Raw genomic sequence first — 16030 nt, 5'->3', positions numbered from 1 at the left:
TCCCTGTCTTTCCAGGAAGAAGAAGAAGAAGAAGAAGAAGAAGAAGAAGAAGAAGAAGAAGAAGAAGAAGAAGAAGAAGAAGAAGAAGAAGAAGAAGAAGAAGAAGAAGAAGAAGAGGACGAGGAGGAGGAGGAGGAGGAGGAGGAGGAGGAGGAGGAGGAGATTGGATTTATACCCCGCCCTTCACTACCCAAAGGAGTCTCAGAGTGGCTCACAAACTCCTTCCCCTTCCCCTCCCCACAACAGATACCCTGTGAGCAATGCTCCCTCTAAGCTGTGGAGTCTTGTGAGCAAAAATTCTACTTTGTGAGCTACTGGCACTAAAGTTGTGAGTGAGCAATTTGGCTACTGCTTAAACTAGTTTGCTCTAGAGCCATCCTTCCTGAAGACAAAAATGTGTGAGCTGGAGGCTAAAAAACTGTGAGCTACCTCACACTAATTCAGCTTAGAGGGAACACTGCCTGTGAGGTAGGTGGGGCTGAGAGAGCTCTGACAGAAACTGCTCTTTTTCAAGAACAGCTCTGAGAGAACTATGGTTTGCCCAAGGTCATCCAGCAGGTGCAAGTGGAGGAGTGGGGAATCAAACCCGATTGTCCCAGATTAGAGTCCGCGCACTTAACCACGACAGCAAACTGGCTTTCTTTCATTAAATAGCACATTTCCACAGCACATGACCAGATGCATGCCGAAGAAGAAGGCCCTCCTCTTGCACTGAGAACGTCCCAACTGAAAGAGAGGCAAGTACCGGTCGGCCACTGCTCTTGGATCCGGGCACGCTGCACCTTCCCAAGCTGCAGTTGGGCGTGGTCCCGCAGCTACTGCTGATAATCTGGAGCTGCTTCTCGGCTCGGTCGGCCCGGTCGAGAAGCTCCTCGATGAACTGCTGGAGGCGCACTTTGGCGTTGGCTTCGCGGGCCGCCGTCTCCTTCAGGAACTGGTCAATCTGGATCACCTCCCTGCGCGAGGAGACAAGAGCGAGACAAGCCGTCACCTTTCTGAGGGAGAGCCAGATGTGAGGGCATGAAGATGCCGCCGACTGAGTCAGGCAAACGGTCCATCTGGCGACGCACGACCTGCTCTGGCTGGCAGCCGCGGAGAAGGCTCTTCCACATCGCCTTGTTGAGAAATAAGAGTGACATTTGCTTTGTGGATTTATATTTTGCTGCCCAGCATTACATGAACTGTGCACACACCCATAGGCTCAAAGGAAGCTGTTCAAACCACCTGTTGTGAGATACACATAGATGGTGCCTGCTCTAAGCCTTACATGTTAATGAGGTCTTAAGTACACAGCTATTGGCCTGAGGGAAGAAGCACACATTGCCATTATGGTCAGCAAACAACAGCTCGCACGAAAGCAACCCCCACTGATGAACTGTTGAAAGACATGTACTGCACATCTCTGTTTTACAACTGAAAGAGCCTTTCCTGCCAGATGCATCTCTAATGACCAGGGAAAGGCAAGCTTATCTGCACACAGGGTCTTAGGTTTCAATGGCCCCGGCCACACGGGCAGGAAAATGTGTGTGTGTGGGGGGAAGCGTGGCTGTTTGCCCCGGAGCAAAATAACGCGCGGCTGCACGATCAGACATCCCGTCGAGATCCCGTCGAGATCCCGTGGTTAGGGGAGAGGTGCCGATCACAGAAGAATTCTGCAGCACAGCAAAGAAGTGGCCTCTCTAGCAAAAGGCTCTGCGGGTTTAACCCCTTCCAGGGCTGCAGAGGAATGCAAACTGTGTCCTCCGTCCAGTCCCCTCCAGGAGGCACTTCAGCCGGGCCGCCCTCCCGCCATGCCCCCCCTACACCTCCCCCTCTGCCGCCCGGTGCAGAGAGTTCCTCTCGAGCAGGCCGAGCCAGGAGTGGGGGGGGGGGCGGAAAAGAGGAGGGGGCTGTGTTGTTTGTTTTTAAACGAAGTGTGCGCATGCGCTGTTGGGTGCTTGTGCGCATCCCATGGAGACTTGGGAAAAAAAAACCTTTCAGCGACGGGACATGGGCGGGCGCCGGATGCCACGACCTACCACCGGAAACGCGATCAGGCGCCCACCCTTGCCCCGTGGTTCCCGGAAACTAGTACCTCGGAGGTACTAGTTTTTTACCCCACAGCTTTGGTGGGAAGCCTCAGGTCCACCATGGGAGCTCTACGCTTCCCAGATGTGGCACTGTGATCGCGCCCGGAAAATCCGCCTATCTTCCGTCTCTGTAGTGTGGCTAATGCTCCGTGTGACCGCAGCCAATATTGGCCAAACCTCTAGGTAGCCACCCCTCATTGCAAGCAACCAATAAGGTTAGTTTTGGGACGGACTAATAGGTAGGTGGATCCACAGGCTGGCATGGTTGCCACCCACCCAAAGATTGTCAGACTTCCCCACAGCATCAACGAAGTACACACTTGTAGAAAGGTTTTACTTTATTTGAAGCTATAGGTGCATAGACAGGATCACTGTTCGGAATGAGGGGGTATCAAAGAGCATGGCATGTTATAGTACATTCAAACCACTGAGGCCCAATTGCGGGAGTTCCCGCGCGCACCATCGGGCCTGGGAGCAAACGCTTCTAGGCGGCACACGTTATCTCTTTCTCACGGTGTTTCATGAGATCCTCCAAGCAACTAACAAGCAGCGGCAACCACCTGTGGCCTTGAGAGATATAGACGTTTCGGCAGCTAAGCAATTAAGCGCATCAGCAGGTTTGCATATGAAAGTGAAAGCAAGCAAGCGCACACCGAAAGAAGAAAACAAAACATTGGCAGCTTGCTGACAAAGATTCACCTATAAAAGGTGAGGGCAGGTCGCCTGGCCTTTGCTAGCCGCCTCCCCCCCCCATCACCCCCTGTCTGCTTTTAAACTCCTCTCATGTCCAGCTCTCTGTACCAAATCCTTCGTCTCTACTTAATATCTTGGTGTGCGCAGCCAAGAGACCCACACGCTGGCTGGTTCTAGCTGTGCGATAACTCCCCTAGCATTTCTATTCCTCCCCGTCCATTCTTCGTTGGAACTGACAAGCTTCAGGACAGATGAGTATTGCTCTCTATCACCCCCACCTGTGAATGCAAAAGTGATTCTTTGTAACTCTGTATTCCTAAGGAACTTGTTTGATTGTTCCTGAGGGACCGCCTGAGGGACCGCCTTTCCCTATATGTTCCCCCAGGGGCACTGCGGTCGGGGGCACAACATCTGTTGGTTATCCCAGCCCCAAAGGTTGTTAAATATGCTGCTACCAGGGCCAGGGCGTTTTCGGTGGCGGCTCCTACCTGGTGGAATGAGCTCCCGGAGGAGATCAGGGCCCTGCAGGACCTAGCACAGTTCCGCAGGGCCTGTAAGACAGAGCTCTTCCGCCAGGCTTTTGAGTAGGAGCCGCTGCCGCCACTGTATCACCACTGTGTTGTCATCTTGTTGGTGGAATCTTCAAAAAAGGTGCGCTGGCCCTGGGATGGAAGAGCTGACAAAGTGAAGTACTAACCAGAAGGAGACATCAGCATTCCCTGGAGCATATCATCGGAATCCCCATCTTCTAATTGTTATCGCTTATTGTTGAGCACCGATTTTACTTGTAATGATTATTTATTGGTTTTAAACTGTTTTATGTATGGCATTTGCCTTGTATGTTAGCCGCCCTGAGGCCATGTGGAAGGGCGGGATATACATCTAATAATAAATAAAAACAAAAATTGTGTGCGTGTATCTGATTTGTGTGTATGTGATTTATATATATTTCTAAGTAAAAGACAGATTGTTTTGGAACATACCAGCCTCGACTCTCTTACTGGCAAAACCTTGGGGTGGGTTGGACCCTGGTATACACGGGCAAGAATCCAGAGTAAATTTAATTTGCCAATTGCTGTAGATAAAGCAATTCGGCTAACAACCTGCTACTGGAGATACTTTACCTGGTATCCCAGGGATTGGGACCTTCTGCGTGCAGTTCAGGTGCTCTACCCCTCTTGAACTGTGCCCCCCAGACAGAGAATGAGTCGCCCTCACAGTTGAAACATGGGTGCCGTAAAATGCATAAATAACATTTCTGAAAGTTCCGTACTGGTTACCCTTCCATTTCTGGGCCCAATTCAGAGTGCTGGTTCTCAGCTCCAAGGCCCTAAACGGCTTGGGACCAGGGTACCTCAAGGCCAGTGGGGTTTTGACCGACCACTGTATTTCCCCACATGTGCCCCAGAGAGCACTGAGGTCAGGGACTCAGAATCGCCTGGCTCTCCCCGGCCCTAGATTCCAGGTTGGCCGCTACTAGAGGCAGGGACTTTTCTGTGGCGGCTCCACACTGGTGGAATGAGCTCCTGGATAACATCAGGGCCCTGCGGGACTTTTTACAGTTCCGCAGGGCCTGTAGAACGAAGCTCTCCCCACCAGGCTTTCGATTAGGAGCCGCCACTGGCGAATGCGCCATCGGAACATCCTACAGCCCGCATGAAACATCGGTGGATATTGCCTTCCTCTGTATATTGAATGCCGCCAACATTTTTTATTGTCCTTGTTAGAATTCTATGATGTTAGGTAATAGTTATTTATATTTTATTGTATTTACTGTTTTACTGTCTTATACAAATAATTAACATTGTACTTATTTAATAAACTGTACCTGTTTTATCCAATTACTAGCAGTAAAGCCCGTTGTGAAAGCAATACAACGAGATCTAGAAAGAGGCTCTGGGGCAGTGCTCTGGCTTTGGGCAAACAGTGTCAATTTGCTGTGGTGACCTCAGCAGGGTATAATGACAGAGTCCACTGTTTTCTCCAGAGGAACTGATCTCTGCTACCTGAAGAGCAGTTGTAATTGTGAGTAATCTGTAGCCCTCACCTGTTTTCCCTCCCACCCCCACCCACTCCAGGGCCGACATCCGGCCGCCGGGTCCGTTTCCCCCCACCCAACCCCACTCACTCCAGGGCCGGCGACTGGAGGTGCAAGCCTCCGGCTGCCGGGGCCGTTTTCACCCTCCCCCACTCCAGGACCGGAGACAGGAGGCAGAAGCCTCCGGTCGCCCACTCCCTTCCCCTCCCCCCCCACCCACTCCCAACAGGCACTGAGGGGAATGTAGGGTTGCCAGCTCTAAGGAGGGAAATACCTGGAGGTTTGGGGGGTGGATTCTGTAGAGGGCAGCATTGGGCGGGGGGGGGCGGAAGGACTCAGCAGGTATAATGTCATAGGGTCTACCCTCCAAAGCATCCATTTTCTCCAGGGGAACTGATCTCTGTCATCTGGAGATCAATTGTAACAGTGGGAGATCTCCAGGTCCCACCTGGAGATTGGCAACCCTAGGGGAAAGTCAGCTGCACAGCAGGGGGTTGAAGAGAATGGTTTGATGGCTTCCCCAGGAGCCCCATCATAAATGCACCAAACAATTCCTAAAGATTTTCCAAAACACTACTCTGTTTTGGGCTCCTGGGGAACTTTGAAGTAGCACCAAAGCTTTAAGATCTCTCCAGCTGTCACCTGGAGACTGGCAACAGCTTGTCTGGAGTGTGGGCAGCATGGCATTGTATCTGACAGCCTCTGCCTAGGGAAAGGGCAGCTGACATCATTCTCCTCTCCCCTATGAGGTATGTTATGCAACTGAAAATGCCAACTGCCTTGCGGGGGGGGTGAGTTTGAGGTGTGGAATGGAGTGAGGTCCAATCAGCTTCCATATGCAAATGACCTTGGAACGCTGGGCGGGACTGCACAAAGCAGCCAGTCAACCCAGCCAGTGTCTTCTGAGTGGCAGTTCTTTCGGCCTAACACTAAGGAGGCCAAATTTAGAATGTTGCGAAATAGAACGTTGCTATTCAATTATTATAAGGGAGAGATATACCCTTAGCCATCTTTTATTTTGCAATTTATCATCTTTACCTTGCAATAATAAACTCAAGTTATCCATTTGTGCTAGCTCTAAGAGCTTTGTTATTAAGTCCTCTTTGGAAGGTATTTTATCTGTCCTCCCATTTTTTGCCACTAATATTCTTGCCGCTGTTATAATATATACCAATAAATATATATCTTGTTGTGTGTAATCTTTTGAAATTTTGCTGCTTTTAATGCTTGTCCGCTGCTTTGAGCCGGTTCCCTGGCAAGGCAGGATACAAATGGAAAATAATAAATAAATAAATAATATCTGATTGGCTGTGGAGATTTTTTTTTTTTTGCTTCGACAGCAGCTGTCACCAATGTTCCCTCTAAGCTGTGGAGTTTTCTGAGTTACTGTCATTAAAGTTGTGAGCGAGTGATTTGGTTACTGCATAGATTAGTTTGCTCTGTAGCCCTCCTTCCTGAGCTAAGACAAAAATGTATGAGCCGGAGGCTAAAAAACTGTGAGCTAGCTCACACTAACTCAGCTTAGAGGGAACACTGGCTGTCACTACAGACCTAGGATCTTCACTGTGGCCCTTTTTGCACCTGCATTTTGCCTCGGTTTCTGAGCACATCCTAATCTTCCCTTCTGCATTCCTTTCTGCTTCCACTTTGTGTCGGGGCTTTCTCTCGTTTCTGCATTTGTTTTGCAGGAACCTGCACTCAGACCGCTTCCAGCACACTGTTGCCCCGCAGCTACCAAAACTCCTTTTGCTGCGTTTCTCTGTTCCATCTGCTTTCGAATCGCTAATCCTCTCTAAAGTAGAATTCTTTCTGCGGGTATTTAAGTGCTGCCCACTCTCCCTCCCCCCGTTCCCGCCTCTGTCTCTTTAGGCTGACGCCCCCCTCCCCGTTCCGTTTTCTCTCCCTCCTTCTCCAAAGACAAAAGAGGATGTGTCCTCCCGCTCAGGGAAACTTTTAAAAATGCCAGAGAGATCAGAGGAAGGAATCAAGGAAATACAAATCACGAGTGGATTCCCTACTCCCAAATGTGTCAGTCTTAGATGTGTGGGCCTAGATTTCCCCCCTCCCTTCCCTTTCTTTTTGCAGAATCAGGGAGGGATGGAGGGGTTGGGTTTGCAGTTAAAAGTTCAGAAAGATGTTTGCCTTTCTCTTCCTCTTAGACAAAGCAGCCAGTTCGCTCCAAAAAATGTGGGTTTTGCTTGTGGAGTCAGAATGCACACAGAATTCACAAATAAACAGATGGGGGGGGGGAAACCAGTGCAGAGCGAATGCGTGCAACTGTGAAGTCAACCCTTGAAACTTCACTCCTCGGATTCTCTGGAGGAAGTTGTCAGTGCAGGAAGGGCCTGTGTGACTGAGGGTAAGCTGGGTATGCGCAAGGCAGTATTTTAAAATAATAATATGTTTAATACGTTGTCGAAGGCTTTCACGGCCGGAGTTCATTAGTCGTAGGACAACGTAGTACGTCGGGACCACACAGCGCAGCAGCCAGACAAAAATAAAAGAACATGAAAGGCACTGCAGTGTTCCCTCTAAGCTGAGTTAGTGTGAGCTAGCTCACCATTTTTTAGCCTCCGGCTCACAGATTTTTGACTCAGCTCAGGAAAGATGGCTCCAGAGCAAACGAATGTAGGCAGTAGCCAAATTGGCCGCTCACAACTTTAATGCCAGGAGCTCGCAAGGTAGAATTTTTGCTCACAGGACTCCACAGCTTAGAGGGAACAGCCTAAACTCAAACAGGGCACAGTATCTTATTCCAAGACACTGAAAGGCTGGACAACACATCCAATCCCCATGTCAGATTACACAGGGAAGCCACTGAAATCCATAAACATAAACACAATTTCAACAGGAAAGAAGGGAGTTTAAAAATAAATAGGGCATGGTTCCCTGTCCTGAAAAACACAAAAGGCTCCACATCTCACAACAGCACTACAGATAAGATTAGAAGTTCAACAGCCAATCCATATGCAAAAGAACCTCCTCAGGAAAGCTCCTCCATTGGCATGTCACAGCCTGGGGAGCTCCTACGAGATAATGACTCAGCCCTACCCCACCTTCCTGAGTAGATATAAATGACCTGCCTACCATTTTCTCACCTTGACACAGAGAGGACTCCATCTTTCTGTGTTATACCTCTGAGGGTGCCAGTCACAGCTGCTGGCGAAATATCAGGTCCTACAATGCCCAGACCACAGCCAAGCAGCCCAGAAAATCCACAACAACTAATAATATGTTTGTTTTAAAAGGCAAATAGTCTGTCTAAAACACTGACGAGTTACTGTCAGGACTATGCATAAGCACACTTCTTGACTTTTTGCGGCTGGCTCCACCTTTTGCGGGAGCCATTTTGTGGCTGCCCCCACTGGCCTATGTTGGAATTCCAAAGGGGACCACAGGCTCAAAAGGGTTGGGGACAATGTTTCCTCTAAGCTGTGGAATCTTGTGAGGAAAAATTCTACTTTGTGAGCTAGTGGCATCAAACTTGTGAGCAAGTGATTTGGCTGCTGCATAAATTAGTTTGCTCTGGAGCCCTCCTTCCCGGGCTGAGACAAAAATGTGTGAGCCGGAGGCTAAAAAACTGTGAGCTAGCTCACACTAACTCAGCTTAGAGGGAACACTGGTTGGGGATCCTTGTTTTATATCAATCAACTGAGGATATTTTCACTGGGGAGGAAGGGCAGTAAAGGAGGACTCCATTCCGAACTGGGCACCTCGCGAAGCAATCCCCCGGAACGACAACCTCCTCCTGCACACGCTGAGTTCTGCAAGGATGAATTCAACAGACTCACGTCGTGGCGTGACACCTCCCCCCATTCACGCCTCCTCCTGATTTCCTTCCCTCCTTCCCCACCCGTCTCCTTGGAACGCATTCGCACCCAGGAGCCCGGGGAGTCCACGCACTTGCCGAGCCTTCGGGGGGGGGGGGACCTCTGAAAAGGTCACGGTATCTATGGCACGGAATGTAGGTCGGATGCATTGTGGGACTGTGGACGGGTCACCAAGAAACCAGGGCGCGGGGAAATGTCATGCTGCTCCCAGAGGCATCCAAAGCGGCTGAGGAAGCCTCCGCGGTTAAAGGTGGTTTTGTGCAGCATAACCGCATCCCAGGCTGTTGAACGAAGACCGAAAGAAGCCCGATGCGGTCGGGGGGGGGGGACGGTCCCTCCCTTTCGTTTCTTTCCATCCACCCTGCCCCTTTGAGAGCCAGTTTGGTGTCGTGGTGAAGTGCGCGGACTCTAATCTGGGAGAACCGGGTTTGATTCCCCACTCCTCCACTTGCACCTGCTGGTGTGACCTTGGGTCAGTCACAAGCTCTGGCACAGCTACCCTTGGAAAAGAGCAGTTTCTGTCAAGAGCTCTCTCAGCCCCACCCGCCTCACAGGGTGTCTGTGGTGGGGAGGGGAAGGGAAAGGAGTTTGTAAGCCGCTCTGAGACTCCTTTGGGTAGTGAAGGGCGGGGTATGAATCCAATCTCTTCTTCTTCTTCTTTTGCCTCCCAGGGTGTCTGTTGTGGGGAGGAGAAGGGAAAGGACTTTGTAAGCTGCTCTGAGACTCCTTTGGGTAGTGAAGGGCGGGGTATGAATCCAATCTCTTCTTCTTCTTCTGCCTCACAGGGTGTCTGTTGTGGGGAGGGGAAGGGAAAGGAGTTTGTAAGCTGCTCTGAGACTCCAAGTGAAGGGCAGGGTATAAATCCAATCTCTTCTCTTCTTCTTTGCAGACGTTCACTTTGGCCAGAAGCCTTCGATCGATCACCCCCAGACAGGGATGCCAGCCTCCAGGTGGGACCTGGGGATCCCCTGGAATTACAGCTCATCCCCAGACTACAGTTCCCCTGGAGAAAATGGATGCTTTGGGGGGTGGACTCTATGGCACGGCACCCCACTGAGGTCCCCGTCTTCCCCAGGCTGAATCCACAAATCTCTGGGAGCCAGTTTGGTGCAGCGGTTAAGAGGGTGGACTCTAATCTGGGAGAACCAGGTTTGATTCCCCATTCCTCTTCCACATGCAGCTGCTGGTGTGACGTTGGGTCAGTCACAAGTTCTCTCAGAGCTGTTCTCTCAAGGGCAGTCCTCGAGAGAGCTCTCTCAGCCCCGCCTACCTCACAGGGTGTCAGTTGTGGGGAGGGGGAGGGGAGGGAGTTTGTCAGCCGCTCTGAGTGAAGGGCGGGGTATGAATCCAATCTCATCCACTCGCACCTGCTGGATGACCTTGGGCAAGCCATAGTTCTGTCAGCGGTGTTCTTGAAAAAGAGCCGTTTCTGTCAGAGCTCTCTCAGCCCCGCCTACCTCACAGGGAGTCTGTTGTGGGGAGGGGGAGGGAAAAGAGATTGTAAGCCGCTCTGAGACTCCAAGTGAGGGGCGGGGTATACATCAACAATTCAAGGACCACCTAAGGGTGAGTAAAAAGGTAAAGGTTCCCTTGCTCGAAAGCCAGTCGAGTCCGACTCTAGGGTTGTGGTGCTCATCTCCGTTTCAAAGCCGAAGAGCCAGCGCTGTCTGAAGACGTTTCCGTGGTCATGTGGCCGGCATGACTAAACACCAAGGCGCACGGAACGCTGTGCCCTTCCCACCAAAGTGGTACCTATTGATCAACTTGCAATGTCTTGCTTTCAAACTGCTAGGTTGGCAGGAGCTGGAACTAGAGACGGGAGCTCACTCCGTCATGCGGCACACCCGGGTCTCGAACTGCTGAACTACCGACCTTCCACAGCCTGCAGTTCAGCGTCTTAACCACTTGAGCCACCGCAGCTCCAAGGGTGAGTACCTAATGCCCAATATACAAGCTGAAGTCTTCCTGTACATGCACCTTCTCCAGGTAGATCTTCTGTGATGCTTGGAACGAGGACTTCAAGCAGAAATCCGTCATCAGCTGAGCAAGTCCCGACGGACAATCGATAAAAGACCGTTTCGAGAAGACCCTTTTTCAAGCGCCGTGACAACCTTCTATTCATTTGGTCACATACCACTTATCGGAAGGGCATATTAAATAACGGAACACCCCTGCCTCGTGTCATTCCCAAGCGGCCTGCGTCATGATTCAAGCTGGGCACAGAGTTCTAAGCTAAGCAGGGTCGGCCCGAGGCTAGTATTTGGATGGGAGACCTCCAAGGAACAGCAGGGTTGTGACTAGGAAAACCAGGCAATGTCAAAACCACCTCTGGTGAACCAGAGCCAGTGTGGTGTTGTGCTCAAGTACACGGACTCTAATCTGGGAGAACCGGGTTTGATTCCCCGCTCCTCCGCTTGCACCTGGCTGGATGACCTTGGGCAAGCCACAGTTCTGTTAGAGCTGCTCTTGAAAGAGCAGTTCCTGTCAGAGCTCTCTCAGCCCCGCCTGCCTCACAGGCAGTGTTCCCTCTAAGCTGAGCTAGTGTGAGCTAGCTCACAGAGATGGTTAGACAGCGTCATCGATGCAACGAACATGAAATTGAGCCAACTTCGCAGGACGGCGGAAGACAGGAGGGCCTGGCAGGAGATGATCCATGGGGTCGCGAAGAGTCGGACTCGACTGTGCGACTGAACAACAACAACACACATTTTTGTCGTAGCTCCAGGGCAAACGGATTTATGCAGCAGCCGAATCGCTCGCTCACAATTTTAATACCAGTCGCTCACGAAGTAGAATTTCTGCTCAGAAGACTCCACAGCTTAGAGGGAGCGTTGCTCACAGGGTGTCTGTTGTGGGGAGTGGAAGGGAAAGGAGTTTGTGAGCCGCTCTGAGACTCCTTTGGGTAGTGAAGGGCGGGGTATAAATCCAATCTCCTCCTCCTCTTCTTCTTCGCCAGTGTGGTGTAGTGGTGAAGTGCGCGGACTCTAATATGGGAGAACTGGGTTTGATTCCCCACTCCTCCACTTGCACCTGCTGGATGACCTTGGGCAAGCCACAGTTCTGTCAGAGCTGTTCTTGAAAAAAGAGCCGTTTCCGTCAGAGCTCTCTCAGCCCCGCCTACCTCACAGGGTGTCTGTTGTGGGGAGGGGAAGGGAAAGGAGTTTGTGAGCCGCTCTGAGACTCCTCTGGGTAGTGAAGGGCGGGGTATAAATCCAATCTCTTCTCTCTCTCTGAAACGTGTCTTGTCTTGAAAACCCTACAGGGTCACCATGAAAAGCTAAGCGAAGCTGGCCCTTATTAATACCTGGATGGAAGACCACCAAGGAAGTCCAGGGTTCCTACGCAGCGTAGGCGGTGGCGAACCACCTCTGAATGTCTCTTGCCTTGAAAACCCTCCGGGGTCGCCGTAAGTCGGCTGTGACCTGACGTTACTTTCCACCACCAGGTGGCTGTGAGTCTGGGCCTGGCGCATCAACTCAAGCAAGTAATCAGCATCCATAACTCCACCACCACACTGATGAAACGTATGCGTCCTCACACGTCTCCTTTAAGTGGAGGGGGCAATGTGGAGGTGGAGTGGTTAGGAGGGCGGACTCTAATCTGGGAGAACCCGGGTTGGATTCCCCGCTCCTCCACGTGCAGCTGCTGGTGTGACCTTGGGTCAGTCACAAGCTCTCTCGGAGCTGTTCTCTCAGGAGCAGTCCTCGAGAGAGCTCTCTCAGCCCCACCTACCTCCCAGGGTGTCTGTTGTGGGGAGGGAAAGGGAAGGGAGTTTGTAAGCCGCTCTGAGACTCCTTCAGACTCAGGTTTGGTCCCTTCTCTTCAGGGCAGGTCTGGAGTGAGCAGGAAGCCTTACGTCACTGTGGTCCTTTCCACACTAGACCTTAAAACCTGGTTCAACCCTGTCCGCGAACTTACATTCTACACTACACGCGAGCTCACTCCTGTAATTATCTCGGGGTATTTTTACATTCTACACTACACTCGAGTTCACCCCTGTAATCAGGGGTCATTTCGTAGAAAAAGAGGTGCAGGAGCTCATTAGCATATAACTCATTTGCATATGCCACGCCCCCTGACATCACCGGAAGTGTGTCAGAAGGCAACACCCACCGCTCAGACTCCACTGGACTGTTTTGGATTGCTAGCTATTGGGGGGGGGCATGTAGATCTGTCCTCACAGAGGAGGGAGAGCTTCTACCTGAATAAAACTTCGTCTTAAAGCTGCCACTGGACAGTTTTGGACCGGGGGGCCGGTGCACTGCAGCTTACCTGGCTGCTTCTTGCTCTGACTGAGGGCTGCTGGGAGCAGGGGGTGGGGCTTGTTGCATGTGCCCGCCTCCTGGGCTCTTTCCTGCCGGAGCTCCGCTCCTGTGCGCTCCTGCAGGAAATGACCCCTGCCTGTAATTATCTCGGGGTATTTTCTGTTTCCACATTACATTGAGGTCACCCCAGTTTTGCCCCACGCTTGTCCTGGGATAAACGGATGCTGTTACAACAAGGGATGAATGCAAGTTATCGTGTCGCGACTTGAACTCTGATAAAACCAGGGGTGAGATGCAAGTGCGGAAAGGAGAGGGATGTGAAGGTTGTGTTCACCCTGTCTTAATATATGCCTGACCGCATACTCGACCTTTTCTTCTTGGTAGACACTGACTCCACGCCTGTTTTTGAACCAGGGATGAATGCAAGGTATCGTGTCGCGAGTTGAGCTCTGATAAAACCAGGGATGCGATCCAAGTGCCGGAAGGACCACGGTTGGCGCTCAAGTGGTCTCACACTTCTGTAGAAGCAGCAAATGCAGACGGCTGTGTGGCTTCATGGAAACCCCCCCCACCACCACCAAAACGTAGATCCCTTTTTATCAAGACCAGTCAAAATAACCCACAGAAGAGTGAGTTCAGGCGTTAGGAGTTTCCCAGAACTCTTCGTCAAGCTTGATGTTAGATTTTATTCAAAGGGGCGGGGATGTCAAAGAGGAAAACAGATTTGGCGGGGTTTGCGGTCTGTATTTCTCTCGACGCGAAAATCAAGAGGGAAGGCAGACCTCAATTCCTAAGTGCCTGGATACCCCCCACAGGCTCCTGGGGTGAAGAAGCAAAAGTCCCTGTTTCCCTTCGGAATTGGAGCGGTGCCCAGCAGTTATTCACGGCTGAGAGACATCACGGCATCCCCGGCACCACAGCCTCGATTCAGATGGTCTTTAGGGCCAGATTACATCTGGAGTTCCAGCCCAGCCGTTATGTCTCATGCAGTCCTTTGGTCCTAAACAAAGCGCCACCCGCAGGCCACCTCCGTAAAATCCACATGCTGCGTCTGTGTGTGTGAACCCTGCAGGTCGCCAGTTCCAGTTCAAGTGGAAACCATGGAGACCAATCCCTCGTCACTTCTTTCTCGACTGCTGCAGATAGAGAATGAATCGTCCTCTGCTGGGTTTCCTAATAGCTGGCTGTCCATCAGCTTAATTGGTTGTTGACCAGACTGGGGGGGGGGTAACAGATGAGCTTGAACTCACACAAGAGAGAGAGAGAGGGAACGGTTTTGGTGCAACAGAATTCATGTGCGTTGTGCTGCAATTAGGTCTGAACCAAAAGAGGTGTGGGAATAGCAGAAACATTTTAATCGTGTGCGTGTGCGTGTGTGAGAGAGAGAGAGAGAGAGAGAGAGAGAGAGAGAGAGAGAGAGAGAACGAACATGAACAGGGACAAAAATATCCACACCTCCTCCCAGTGTTCTTTTCTTCACTCTGAATTAGTTTTCTCACACTGTTACATAGCTAAACCAACCGGCTAGGGGGTGTTACATCATTACATTTATTATGTGATCCCTGATTACCTGGGATCACTCAGAGCCAAACTGCGGGTGCATGCAAAGTGTTTTCAAGTCGCAGCCCAATGGCGGCCCCAGCAAAGGGCTTTCGAGGCAAGTGAGAAGCAGAGGTGGTTGGCCATCGCCTCCCTCTGCAGAGCCTTTCTTGGTGGTCTCCCATCCAAATACCAACCCTCCTTAGCTTCCAACCAGTGTTCCCTCTAAGCTGAGTTAGTGTGAGCTAGCTCACAGTTCTTTAGCCTCCGGCTCACACGTTTCTGTCTTCGCTCAGGAAGGGTGGTTCCAGAGCAAACTTAATTGATGCAGCAGCCAAATGGCTCGCTCACAACTGTAATGCCAGTAGCTCACAAAGTAGAATTTTTGCTCACAAGACTCCACAGCTTAGAGGGAACATTGCTTCCAACTTACAGAGACCCCAGCAAGGGGCTTTCGAGGCATGGGAGAAGCAGAGGTGGTTGGCCGTCGCCTTCCTCTGCAGAGCCTTCCTTGGTGGTCTCTCTTCCAAGTACTGATTCTGCCTAGCTTCCAAGATCTCATGAGATAGGGCTATAACACACTGTCTTCTCTTCTGAGAGCCAAACTACACATTATAGTTGCCACTCGGTCACCATGGGGAGTTGCAGCAGGAACCCAGCCGCAAGTTCCCCGCGGGAACTCTACTTAGAATCACCGCAAGGTTCTGATTCCGGTCAGGATTGCTACACGGGGTAGGTCGGGCTCCGGCCTTCTCTGTGCCATTTTCCTGACCTGAACCACCACAAGGGGGTGTTTTTTACCCATTTCTGGCTGGGAAAAACGGTGCCGCGAGGGGGGGGGGGGGGGGGCAGAAGCCCCATTCCATGGTCACAACCAGGCTCCTGCAGCCAGTGTTCCCCCTAAGCTGAGTTAGTGCGAGCTAGCTCACAGTTTTTGAGCCTCTGGCTCATGCGTTTTTATCTTAGCTCAGGAAGGCTGGCTCCAGAGCAAAGTGATTGATGCAGCGGCCAAATAGCTCGCTCACAACTTGAATGCCAGGGGCTCACAAAGTAGAATTTTTGCTCACAAGACCTCCACAGCTTAGAGGGAGCACTGCCTGCAGCACTTCCAAACAAAGTTCCCCATGGGGGACTCACGGCTGGCTCCCTGATGCAAGTCTCTGAGGCGAACATGTGGCACACATACCGCGTTGTTTGGCCCCCAGGGTAAGAGACAGCTGGGAGGGAAAGGCAGCGGCGGCGGCAGCAAGGAGAGAAATGTGACAAGACCCCTCCAAAAATATGGGAGGCTTTTTTCCACTGACCTCTTAAGCCCTCCCGGATTCACCTTGAAAAATCCAACGGTGAATATTCCCGGCAGTCCGAACCACACATTCGTAAGATACCTACGCGCAAGCAGTCTGGGCTGCGGCATGCATTTAATTGAAACCGAGGTGCCGATTCCATCTCCATGCAAATGCCCTCTTTAAATAAAGATCAGGGAGGTGGAAATTACCAGAGGGAGCCGTTTCGAGAAAGGAATATGTTTTTTTTCTTTCCCGTGCAGCCACCGTGCTCTTTAATATTCAGCCAGCTTCCCCTCAAGGCCCGCTCTTC

The 16030-nt window shown here is 51.3% G+C and overlaps 1 protein-coding gene across 1 annotated transcript in view; it reads right to left on the bottom strand.

Annotated features, from left to right (window-relative positions):
- FBXO41 (F-box protein 41) overlaps positions 1-16030 on the bottom strand; it is a 67730-nt gene that overhangs the window by 40652 nt on the left and 11048 nt on the right. The window contains exon 2 of the mRNA XM_015407060.1: positions 746-956. Coding sequence (XP_015262546.1) covers positions 746-956 — 211 coding nt within the window. The remainder of the gene's footprint in view (positions 1-745; positions 957-16030) is intronic.

Source organism: Gekko japonicus, unplaced genomic scaffold (genome assembly GCF_001447785.1).
Source record: "Gekko japonicus isolate JY-2015 unplaced genomic scaffold, Gekko_japonicus_V1.1 scaffold2246, whole genome shotgun sequence".
In the NCBI taxonomy this organism is placed as follows: Eukaryota; Metazoa; Chordata; class Lepidosauria; order Squamata; family Gekkonidae; genus Gekko; species Gekko japonicus.
The sequence above is the reverse complement of the archived record's forward strand: the minus strand, read 5'-3'. Positions and strand labels throughout refer to the sequence as shown.